General features: G+C 63.3%; 1 protein-coding gene across 2 annotated transcripts in view; it reads left to right on the forward strand.

Annotated features, from left to right (window-relative positions):
* The window catches only part of ADAP1 (ArfGAP with dual PH domains 1), a 57,975-nt gene that overhangs the window by 11,958 nt on the left and 33,871 nt on the right, over positions 1 to 12,146 (forward strand). The window contains exons 1-2 of one of the 2 annotated variants that reach the window (XM_072943496.1): positions 8,341 to 9,026; positions 11,586 to 11,716. Coding sequence is in view for 1 of the 2 variants with exons in the window: in XM_072943495.1 (XP_072799596.1) it covers positions 11,586 to 11,716 (131 nt within the window). In the remaining variant the exon portion in view is untranslated. Of the gene's footprint in view, positions 1 to 8,340; positions 9,027 to 11,585; positions 11,717 to 12,146 lie in introns of those variants that run through there. The other variant, XM_072943495.1, reaches the window with a different exon arrangement.

Genomic DNA, 12,146 nt, shown 5'->3' on the forward strand with positions numbered 1-12,146 from the left:
TTTGAATCCTTCTAGTGAATTTTTCATTTCAGTTATTGTACTTTTAGCTCCAAGTTTGGTTTGGTTTGGTTTTGGTTTTGGTTTCTTTTTACTTTTTATCTTTTTACTGATATTTCTACTTTGGTTATGCATTGTTTTCTTGACTTTCTCGGAATTTTCCTTTTGGTTTTGAGCATCGTCGAGACTGTGTTTTAAAGTCTTTGTCTGGTTTATCTGCCATTAAGTCTTTTTCAGGGATAGATTCTGTTTAATTATTTTTCCCTTTACATGGGCCATGCTTTCCTGTTTCTCTGTGTGCCTTACACTTTTTGTTGAACACTGGGCATTTGAATCTAATAATGTGGTCACTCTGGAAATCATATTCTGCCCCTTCCCTGGGGTTTGCAATCTTTTCGTTATTCCTGTTTCCCTCTGGTCGTTGTAGGCTGTGTCTGTTCTAGGCACCAGCCTAAGGAGTGAATTTCGTGTCACGCAGGTCTTTTCTGAGCCTTTCCCTGGTCATGCACAGAAACTTCCTAGTGCTTCTCGAACACACAGTTGCTTTTGAATGTGCTAGTCTTTAATGTCTGGCGCCCAAAGTGGGGAAAGCAAAAATGAAGAGGGGAATGTGGGTGCTGGCTCTTTAAATTTGGGGGAAGTCCCTTGAGCTGGAGGGGGAGGGGCTGCAACAATGGCTGTCCCCCTCTTTCTCTGCACGTCTGTGATCAGGAGCAGCCATCCGCAGTCAGAGCACAGATCTGATACTTGAGGGACAAGGGCCCTTTCCCCCCTCTGGCTCCTGCAAGCTGAGGGCAGCTGCACCAGAAACACTTGCCCAGTGGCCTGCTGAGGGGGTGTGGGCTGCTGCTGTTCGCGTCCAGGCCCTTCCCCCTGAGGCTGTAAGATGCCAGCAGACTCGAGCGTTCCAGAACACTCCGCAGACAGCTCCCACCGCTGCTGTCGCTGCCCTGGTGGGGCCAGAGCCCCAGCGCTTCCGGCTCCAGCGTCTCCCCAGGGTCCTCTCTGGATGGGCACCCAGTCCAGGCCGCAGGGACAGGTGCAGGCTCCGAGGTGGTCAGCAGTGAGCTGGAGTCAGGGTGTGTGGGGACAGACCCGGCCCCCACCCTGCTCTGTGGCCTCCTGCCACGTGGCAGAGGTGGCTTGTGGCCGTGCTGCTGCCCCCATGGAGCCGGGCCTTCAGTCGGCCGCCCCCCGGATTCCAGTGCGGGCACCACCTTCCTCCATCCTGCGTGTGAATGTGGGTGTGCTGCCCTGTGCGGTTGCCGAGACAGGGGACCCTGGCAGACAGGGTGTGTGCTGTGCGCCTGCATCCTGGTGGGGAGACGGCCAGGCCGAGGGCGGCAGTGCAGTGGGGGCCGCTGCGGGCCTCCCCGTCGAGAGCGGTCAGGGGCGGTGGCGTGCCGCCAGAGGCCCGAGCCATGAAAGGGAGCTGGGCCTGCGGAAACCAAGCCAGGCCCGACCACTGTAGGGAGCAGCGGAGGTTCTGGAGCACCAGGGAGGAGCCAGGGCCACTTCGGCGAGGGGTAGGTCTTGGGTGGGCTTGGCGGGGGTGGCCTGATCCATGTTCTGGGGTCCAGGGGAGGGAGGAGAAGGGTGGGCGCTGAGCCTCCTGCAGTGAGAAGCGGAGCCAGCAGAGGAGATGGAGGGACAGCTGGGGATGGCGGGGACCCACGTGGAGACAGAGGCGGTCAGAGGAGAGCAAACTGACCACCGACGGGGCAGCTCAGGTCACTGGTGGGGCCGGGAGGGGTGGCAGGAGCTGGTGGCAGTGCCTGGAGTCATCCTGTGAAAGGTATGGGTGGGACCAGGGCCACAAAGGGGGTGAAGAAGGCGCTTCTGTCCAAATGCGTGAGGAGTGAGGCTGGCCCCCCGGCCCCCGGCTCTGGGAGGGCGGGCAGAGGGGAAGGAGAGGCGTGAGGGGGCCACTCTGAAGGCTGGAACGTGCTGGATGCAGTCGAGTGACCCCAAGATTCATGGGCCTTGATCCGACTGAGCGCCTCCATGTGGCTGTGACTTTCCTGGGCACGGGGCTCTTCGGCACAGGCCTTGGTGGTGGGAGGGGGCTGGCTTGTCCGACACATGAGGGCAGTGAAGACATGGGGGGTTGGTGTCCTGAGGTCCAAGGCAGGCAGGTGGCTCAGAGCAGGACCACTGAGAGGGGAGTGTGAGGTTCCTGGCAACGACTAGGGTCAGGGTGTGGCTGTGGGTGTGGCTGAGGCCTGGGTGGGGTCACCGGGATGGGGGTGTCACTAGGGCGTGGTGTGGGGAGAGGGGGGTTAGGGTTAGGGTGCTGCAGGCACAGTGGCCCTGGACCACTGTGAGCCTCGCATGTTGACGGGAGAAGCCAGGAGGCTGGTGTGTCCAGAGTCGGGGGACAAGCTTCAAGGTGACCTGGGGTGCACGCAGGGCCTTGGAGGGGAGGGACGGGAGCAGGGGGCGGTCCCGGGCCAGCACGAGTGGAAGCGGGGAGACCATAGGATGCTTTGGAATCCTCGCGAGGAGAGGTGGCAGTGGCCTGGTCTGGGGCGGCGGTGGTGGTGTGGAGAGAAGTCGAGTCCCGCAAGTGTCGTGGAGTTTGAGGATTGGGATTTGCTGGCAGGCGGGCTGTGGGGCTGAGGGAGAGACGGGCTGAGGTGAGCACAGCCCTGGGGGCGTGGACTGCAGACCAGGAGCTGGTCTGAAAGGTCACTGCAGTCCTGGACTGGAGACGTGGGCCTGGCGCCGAGGTCAGTTCTGGAGGAAACAGGCCAGAAAATAGCCGAGTGTTTGAATGTCTGAATGTTTCCTTTTTCCTTCCCTTAGTTGAGGTGAGATTCACATCACATGAAGTTGACAGTTGGGTGGCATTTAGAACCTTCTCTGTGCTGTGTGACTGCCCCCTCCATCTAGCCCTATAGCACAGTTTACAGCCAAGAGTCCAGATGAGATGCCGGGAGGGCACCCGGCCGGGAGGGGGGCGCACAGGCAGCCGGAAGTGGGGCCGTGGCAGGAGGACCCCAAGGGCGGGTGGCCCGGCCAGATGCTGTCCAGTCCAGGAAGCATGGGGTGAGCTCTGTGGAGGCCAGCGGTGTCTGCAGCAGGGCGTCTGGTGGAGAGGGGCCTGAGGAGGTTGGGGGGTGCGGCTGGAAGTCACTGTGGGGTCAAGAGAGGGTCTCTGACGCTGGTGGGAGTGGTCCCGAGAGCTGGTGGTGGAGGTGCAGGGGAGAGGGCAGTAGGGCCTGCGGGAGGGGAGGCCAGGCGAGGCCAGGCGAGGCCAGGGGTCCTGTGCACCTTGCCTCGTGTTGGAGTGGGGGCGGGGAGAGAGGCGGCGGTGTGAACCACTGACACTCCCTGAGCGCCTGCTGTGTGCCCTTCAGTGATGGGAACCACTTGGCACAAAAGCAAAATGCCTGCCCTCCTGGAGCTTAGATTCCAGCCAGACAGGAGGGAAGACACAGCCGCGGCTGTGCTCTGTGCTGGGAGGTCAGGGTCAGGCTCAGGGTTCCCGACACTGGAAGCGGGAGACCGTGCGGCAGGCTGTGTGGGCCCCGGGGTGAGGCGCAGGGCGGGCGCTGTGGAGGGGGCCCTGGAGGTGAGTGGCTGCTGTGTGCAGCAGCGCCCGTGGGACCCCCAGGTGACGCCCATCCCTCCGCCTTGGCAGCCATTCTGCCTCTGCCCAGAGCCCGCCGACCAGTGTCACCACCAGGATCTCACCCTCCTCACTGCTGGGCTTTGGGTGGTGCAGAGGTCCCCGGAGCTGGGCCCAGGGCTCTGATGCACCCACGGCTCCGTCGCAGGTCCCACTGTGCACCTTGCTCACACCCCGGTCTTGGCCGAGGGGCACGCCTGCTCCCCTGGCGCAGCCCCAGGCTGTGTCTCACCTGGGCTCAGTCCAGCCCCCGGAAGTAGAGGGGGTGCTGAGTCACCTGGGAGTGCCCTGGGGAAGGCAGCGCAGGGCAGAGGGAGGGCAGGAGACAGCTGTGGGGGAGCGGGAGGAAGCTGGTGGCCTGGGGCAGAGTCTGCTCGGGCAGGCATGGCCACCCCGCTTCAGAGAGGGCGGGGCAGTGGCCCGGAGCCTGCAGAGCACCCCGACATTTGTGGGGCCGGGGCAGGAGTGCTCGTGGAGGCAGCCTGACCCCCTCTCCCTACCTCCTTACTGCAGGGCCCCGGGCTGCACACACTGACGTCTCCTGGGGAGACGCAGGCCCTGGAGGCCAACTCCGGGCCACTGAGCAGGGAATTCTGGGTCCCAGGGCTCAGGTGGACCAGAGAGGATTGGGGCTGGCTCGGGATGGCTCGTCTGTTTGGTCCTGCAGCTTCTCGCCCTGCGGGGAGGGGCTGCGGCCAGAGTGGAGCCTGGACTGGGGGTGGGGCCCTCCTGCCCTGACCAAGGGGGTCTTGGGGCTGGGGTATCCTGGAGGGGCTCTGAGCTCAGGAGTACAGATGGACACCCCACCCCTCAAAGCTCTCTCCTGGCCTCGAAGCAGGGGAGCTTGTGCAGATCAGGCAGACCTGGCTGAGCCCTGCAGCCCGGGGGGACAGCTGAAGCGGCAGCCCGTCCCTCTCCCTTGGGCACCTCCTGCCAGCCTTTGCCCTTCGCCCAGCCCTCATCCCCCACCGCACATGCACATGCTCACACACGCCCACCCGGAGGCCTTTGGCCGCGTGGCCAGGATTCCCAGCAGACAGGCCCAGGCCACCCTCCTGCCCCGGATTCTGATGAGAGGCTGTTTTGGGGGGAGGGAGGCGCTGGCTTCAGGTGAGTTGGCGGAAGCGCAGACGCGTGCAGGACGAGAGCCTCGAGCTGCCGTGGGCGTTGGTGGGGCCGGCAGGCCTTCTGCTTCGGCGGCTTTGGGGCCTGGGGGCAGTTACTCTTCCTGACCCCAGAGGCCTTAAACTGTTGCTCAGAGTCACCCCCAGAACTCCCCTCCTGGGGTCTGAATCTGTCCTTAAAATTGGGGTCTTGATTGAAAGGCCCGGGGCCCAGGGGTGCCGTTCCAGGCGTGTGCTGCTTGGACGGGGCCCAGGGGCAGCGGGTCCTGACAGCAGCAGGTGGACTGTGTGCCCGGCTGGCTGGCCTGAGGGTACTGATCCCCCTCCTGCCGTCTTTAGGCTTTTTGCAGCAGTTTGCAGGGGGCAGACGGGGGCAAGCCCTCAACCCACCAATAGGTGATTTGTGCATGGGGGCTGCTGCAGGCCCACTGTGCGCTGGGCGGGAGGTGGGGAGCAGCCTGGGTGCCTCACACAGAGGCAGGCCTCTCCTGGTGGCTGGTGGCCGTGGGGCAGTGTGTGATGGGGGCCCCCCCAGGCAGGGACCGTGTGCTCACCGTGGGTTTGGATGAGGGGAGGGCGCAGTGCAGAGGCCTCCTGTTTCTGACTGTCCTCCTGCCCTTCCCCCACCAGCCCTGGCACGGTTGGTGGGGGGCATCTCCAGGCACGGCGGACCCTCATCGGCCTGGGTCCTGGGCTGGGGCTCCCGCCAGTGCCAGCCAACTGCACGCTTTCTAGCACCTGCCTGCGTTGAGCCAGGAAGGTGGTTCGGGGTGTAGGGTGGGCTCTGGGAGACACGAGCCGGCCGTCTGACCCCAGCTCTGCCGCTGTGTGACCTCAGGCAGTGTCTGATCCTCTCTGGGCTTCGTTTCCCCTTTTCTGTAGAACTGGTCTAGTGATGGGGATCTCAAAGGGGTTGTGGCGAAGAAGTGAGGCAATGTGGTCAGTCGTGGGCCCCAGGGAGAGTAGGAGGTGGCAGTGCTCTTGCACAGGGTTGGGGGGACCCCAGGCACCGACTCCCGAGGACGCCATCACCAGGTGTTAGGGTCTGGAGGAGGCCCAGGGCAGCCCCTGTCCCTCCCTCTCCGAGGCGGGGCCTCCGGATTGACCCCTGTGGCCCTGGGCACCCCCTGGACATCACCTCTGGGAGGACGCGTCCCCTAAGAGGAAGCAGGTGCCTGCCCACCCTTCAGGGAAGGACGCACGGGGCGGGGGGCCCGGAGCTTCCTGCTTCTCCACTCTGTTGGGACAGGGCTGGGGTGTAGACCCACCAGCATCTTTTAAAATTTCACCTTTATCGAGGTGTGATCTGCAGACGGCAGAGCTCACCCCTTCTAAGCATGCAGGCGGAACAGGTAGCCGTGGCCACAGTGGGACGCAGGGCCCCGCCGTCACCCTGAGCGCCGCGGGCCGTGGGCGGTCCGCCTCTGCTTTCCCGCCGCTGTGCGGGGCGTGGGGTAGGGAGGAGCCGCTTCCTCGGGCCTGTTGGCCATCTTCGGTCACGTGTCTGTTCAGACCTGCCGTCTCCTTGGTCCCTGGGTTGTCTGCCCTCTTATTACTGAGCTGGAAGGGTCCCCTGTACACTTGGCACACAGGTGCTTTCTCACATACGTGACGCGCACAGTTTCTTCCAGCGTTGACTTCTCAGTCCCCTGACTGCTGTCTTCCGAAGAGCAGATTTTTAAAAAATTCAGGTAAAGCCAATTTATCTTTTTTTTTTTTTTAATGAGTTCTGCTTTTAGTGTTACAGCTAAAAAGCCTTTGCCTAACCCCAGGTCACAAAGGTTTTTCTCCTGTTCTCTTCTGGAAGTTTACGGTTTCAGGTTTTACGCTCTGCTGTGACGCGTGTTGAGTCATTTTTGTATGTGGTTGGGGTGGGGCGACGTCCAGTGTTCCAGACCGTCTCTGCTGCTCCAGCACCCCTCGTGGAAGGTAATTCTTTCTCCCCTGAACTGCCTTTGTCAGTAATTGGTTGTCCAGATGTGTGTGGCCCGTTTCTGACCCTCTGTTCTGTCCCATCGATGTTTTTCATGCCGACGCCACACCTCCTTGGTAACTGGGCTGTCAGGGTAAATGCTGAGACCGAGCAGTGTCAGTCTCTCGTTTTTGTAGAGGCGTTTTGGCTACTCTGGGTCCTCTGTGTTCACGCCACTCCCTCCATGAACACCTGCTGGAGCTCTGGCTGGCGTCGCAGCGAACCTGTAGGCTGATTGCGTGGCTTGCGTTAACAACACCGCGTCCTCCAGCGACACTGTTTCTTGCCACGTGTGGGCCTTTCAGTTTCCCTCAGTGACGTTTAGTTGTGTTCAGTGCAGAGTTCTGCATATCTTTGGTCATATTTACCCTGAAGTATTCAGTGTTTTCTACTGTAAATGGGACTCAAACCTTTGATGTGGTGAAATATGTGTTACATAGGATTCGCCACTTTACTGTTAGCAAGGGTGTGGTTCCGTGGTGTTAGCGCGCACGTTGTGCGCAGCAGCCACCGGGACGGAAGCGTGCGAGACGTCCAGTTTCCAGTGCTTGTCGCTGGTGTCTGCTGCCCCCGCGCCCTGCAGCCTTGCTCCTCAGTTGCAGCAGTGTTTCTGTGGAATCCGCTGGGTTTCCTGTGTGGATAATCGTGTTGTCTGCGACAAAAGCCGTTGTGTTTCTCCCTTTCCAGTAACGCCTTTGTCTGTCTTTCCACCGCCTCATTGCACTGGCTAGAACCTCCAGCGCAGCGTTGAGTGGCGGTGACGGGAACGCGTATCCCTGCCGTGTTCCTGATCTCCCTGGGGAGGCAGGCGGTCCTGCTCCGCCAAGTGTGCCGTCAGCCGCAGGGGTTCCACGGAGGCCCCGCGTCCAGTCAGGGAGGCTCCCGGGGAGGGCGCATGCTCAGCACGCCGGACGTCCCGGGTTCAGTCCCCGGCACCTCCTCCAAACGTATATAAACAAACCTAATTACCTGCCCCCAAGGGTAGGGGAGTTCCCCTCTGTAACTCGTTTTCTGAGAATGTCCGTCAGGACACTACAGTTTGCCAGTGCGCTTTCTGCATTTACTGAGACAGCATGTAGCTCCTCGTTTTTAATCTGTGAACGTGGTGAATCACGCGGATTGACTTTCAGACGTCAAGCCAGCCTTGCGTCCCTGCGGGAGCCCGTTGGTTCTTGCGGGCTTGTGCTTTTGACACGTTGTGGGACGCGCAGTTCTTTTTGGTGGCGTGTTCGTTGCCCTTGGTACACGCCTCGGAGTAGGCCGTCTGGGCTGGAGGAGGGGTGCGTTAGTTATGTAAGCGACAAACTGCTCCCTGACGCGGGCTGGCCCCATTCGCGCTCCCGCACCCCGGCAGCACCGGCAGCGTCGGCCTGTACGTCGGGCCACTCTTGTGGGCGTGTGACAGTGTCGTCACCAGAGCTTTTGTGAGAGGCACCAGCTTCCTTCTCCTCAAGTGGCAGCTTTGCCCCGGCCCCCAGCACCCTCGACCTCGGTGGTTTTGTCTTCCTGCTGTTGTGTAAAAGGCAGCATCTCCACTTCTCCCCTTTGAACTTCCTCGGGCCGTCTGTGGAAGTAGGCGGCTCGAGGTGTGTCTGGGGCACACTCACACGCGCACGTCCTCACACGCGGGCGGCGTGCCCTCGGGTCAGCGGTCGGGCGTCGGGCAGGGCTGTCGTTTTCTCGAAACGCCGTGTCCTGCTGTCGGGACGGGTGCTGTGGGCAGGGCCCTGTGCTGTCAATCCTGGTCACACGCCTTCTGTGGACGCACGTCTGTGTCAAACCCGGTTTCCCCTCTAAAGCAGAGCTTGACACACGTTTCCTTAAAGGGCTAGATAGTGAGTAATTTCGGCTTCGTGGACCATGCATCCTGTCGTGAGCACTCAACTCGGCTGCCGGGCCGCAGGAGCAGCCACAGACCAGGTGCAGAGACGTAAACTGTTATGTACAGAGCCAGGCTCTGTCCAGCCACTCCCAGAATGTCCGCAAGGGAAGACCAGGCCGCAGTGGGCGGGGGGCAGTGGTCCACACTCAGAGCAGAGCCGGAGCATCACTGGGTGGCGTCACTGGGGTCTCCCCTGCACCCCGGGGTTCTCCCAGCCGGGCACTTTCCACCATCACCCCTCGTCCCATCACCAGATGAGGGAGGTGCGGCCTGGAAAGGGGGTGCCGCCTGCCCTGGCTCTGTGCCTGCCGGGCCCCCGTGCACAAGCGTGACTAGGGAAGACGGAACCCAGGGGGTGAAGTCCGGACTGTCCCCTCTCTGTGGCTTCAGCGTGGCCCTCCACATTCTCCAGGACAGCAGGTAACTGTAAACCCTTGCCGCTCCCTCAGCTGTGTTCTTCCCCACAAAAGCCGCAGAGCCTGCCCAGGGCGTCCCCCGGCCAGCCTTACTGAAAGGAGGCTGAGGGGGAGATGGCCTGCGGTCTCCCTCGGGAAGCGGGGACTCCGCGGGGAACAGCTGCTTGGACCCTTCATCACAGATACTTTGTGAGCACCTGGCCTCTGCGGGGTTCTGTGTGGACTCCGGGGGCTGGACTTAGGTCCTCAGGGGGCCACAGGTGACGGGAGTTGGACGGACTGCTGAACACGCAGTCTCGCGTCTCAGAGGCCTGACTCTTCGCACGGCCACGACGGCCCCCTGCCTGGTCCCGGCTCTGGGGGCCTCTGTCCTCTGGGCAGCGACTCAGGGGCCCAGCTCCTCCCCTCGGTTCTCCGCCCCCGCCCTGAGGCCCCCATCCCCCTGGAGGAAACCGTTACCCTGCCCTGGTGTGTTTTCCGGCCCCAAAGCTGGCCACTTGGGTGGCAGGCCCCCTGCCCCCGCCCAGCCCGGCCCGTCACGGGCGGGGTCCTGCACTGGGACGCACCGTGCGGCCTGAGCCGGCCCCGCTGGGTCCCGGGTGCGCGTTCCCACTCGCGTTCTCTCCCACCTGCTGGCTTTCCCCACTGCCTGCCGGGGCTGCACTTCCGCAGAGAGGGGCCCGAGCACTGGGGGTCTGCGGGGCGGGCAGGGGCCTGGGGGCGGCCCCGCGGCGGGTGCTTTCCTGGGGCCTCTGTGCAGCAGCTGAGTGAGTTCTTGAAAGTGACCCATTCTGAGGGTCAAGGGCTGACGCGGGACATCGGTTCTTGCAGATGCACGTTTTCTGTGTCCCCGTCAGCTGGTGAAAGTCGGGTCGCCAGTGGGCCCTTGGGCGGGAGGTCGACTGGGGCGCCCTGACCCAGTGTTTCCTTGCGCCCCTTCCCTGGTGGCTCAGCATGGGGGGATGCGGCCTTCTCCCCGCCTGTGCCCCCCTTGCCCATCCTCCGGAGTGCACATCAGCCCTCTCCGTGGACGTCAGTACTTCGGGGGCCTGGCCTCCAGCCGCTGCGGAGCCCTTGCCTCCAGAGCACCTCCCAGGTCCCCCCGGGGCAGTGGGAGGGCGCTCTCGGGGGCAGTGTGTACGTGCGGCCCCACCCCTGTGTGTTCGGGCGTCACGACGGCCTGTGTGAACAGGCGTGTGCGCTGAAGTGCCGGGGTGCCCAGACGCCACGAGGAAGCGAAGGGGCATAGCGAGGGGCACGGGGCGCGGAGGCCCAGCCGGTGGGTCAGGGAGGCCTCCGGGGGTCACAGAGTCGGGGTGCAGGCGGATGGAGCTGACAGGCATGGGGGGCCGGGGCAGTGCCCTGGGTGGGGGGCCGCCCTCTGGGCTGAGGAGAAGAGGTGAGAAGTCCCCAGGCTCCACCCAGAAGGCTGGTGTTACGAGGGTCTGGGGGCCCAACACACAGGCGTGGCCAGGGGACACGGGGAGCGGGGCAGGAAGCTGGGAGGCGATGGATAGGGGTGTCAGGAGGATGGGGTGCTGGTTCTGCTCACAGCTCTTCTGAGCTGGGGTGTGGCCCCCAACCGAGGCCCCAAGGCCCCAGGGCCTCTGGGCTGCCCGCACCCTTGTTGGCCCTGGTCGGGTCCACTGGGGTCAGCCAGCCCCATGCAGGGCGGGCCCTGGGCTGAGGGGGCCTTGACCCAGGAACCAGGAGAGCTTCCACCCCTGCAGACCCCTACGTGCACACTCACAGGTGCGCCCTCCCACACACGCACCCCTGCACGCACACACGTGGGCCTGTGCCCGGCGTTGGGTCTCTGAGGAGAGCTCCAACCCTCTGGCACTGGGGCGGATTCTCCAGGGCCCCAAAGGGGTGCAGTGCCGTGGGTGGCCTGCACTGGCCTGCCTGCGAGTCTTACCACGGGCTAGAGTGTCCACCGGACCTGGGGCGGGAGGTCACCCGGGTGTGTGGGTCCCCAGGTCCCTCGGGCTGCAGTGACCACAGGTTCACCCCCGTGGTCACCACGTGGACGTGCAGACCAGGGAGGAACCGGGGACTCCACTCGCCCTTCCCCCCAAATGACAGCGTCCACTCCTCCGTGTCCACGCTGCCATCGTCCAGCGGAGGAATTTCAAACCTCTGGAAACATGGACTCCGTTGGGCTCTGGCTCAGCCCTGCCAAGGTTGTCCATCTGCGCACATGGTTCCTCGGAGCCTTCCCCACTCCCTTGCCGTGGACTGTCGCCCTGCATGTGCCGGCGTGTCCTGGTCTTGCCTGCAGAGCACGTGCTGGTCACCACCTGTCAGCAGGTTGCCCTGCGTCCACAGCGATGGCGTTGTCCCCTCAGGGCCCCCTTGGTCCCTGGGGCCGTCAGGACGAGGGGGTGGGGCTGCTCGTCTATGGTGGGGGGACCCCTGCCCAGGGTCCACGGAGCCGGTGACCCTTGGGCTCCTGGCCGGCCTCCTGTGCACAGGTGAGGAGACTGAGGCCAGAGAGAGGGGCGGGGCTTCCGAGCCCAGGAGACCCGTGGCTCAGCCTCCTGATGCCTCCTTTGTCTTCCAGATCCAGACTGGGCCTCCTACACCCTGGGGGTGTTCATCTGCCTGAGCTGCTCCGGAATCCACCGGAACATCCCCCAGGTCAGCAAGGTGAAGTCGGTCCGCCTGGACGCCTGGGAGGAAGCCCAAGTGGAGGTAGCAGGGGCGGGGGCGTGGGGTGGGGGATGGGCTGGGCCACAGCAGCCAGAAGGTCCCTTCATCCCTGGGGCCCCGGGAAGGCCTGGGCTGGTGGGACCTGAGACAGGATGGAGGCCCAGGGGCCGGCGTCTGGACCGCGGCCCTGCTGTGCAGCCCCAGCCGGTGCGTCCAGCCCCAAGACTGCCTCTTTCCCCGCTCCCTTTGGGGCAGCTGCAGAGGGAATGAGTGAGAGCCGAGCTCACCACAGGCAGCTCCTGCAGCTCCAGGCCCGCATCCCGGCACCTGGGACGCTCTGGCGCCCGGGGGACCCCACATGGAGCAGCTCTGAAGGGGGCCTGCCCTCTCGTTTTTAGCGTTTTATTGCTAACTGTGTGGAGAGTCACAGGAGGTAACAAAAATTAGGCCCTTCCCTCATCCATCCATCTGT

This window comes from Vicugna pacos, chromosome 18 (assembly GCF_048564905.1).
Source record: "Vicugna pacos chromosome 18, VicPac4, whole genome shotgun sequence".
NCBI lineage: Eukaryota > Metazoa > Chordata > Mammalia > Artiodactyla > Camelidae > Vicugna > Vicugna pacos.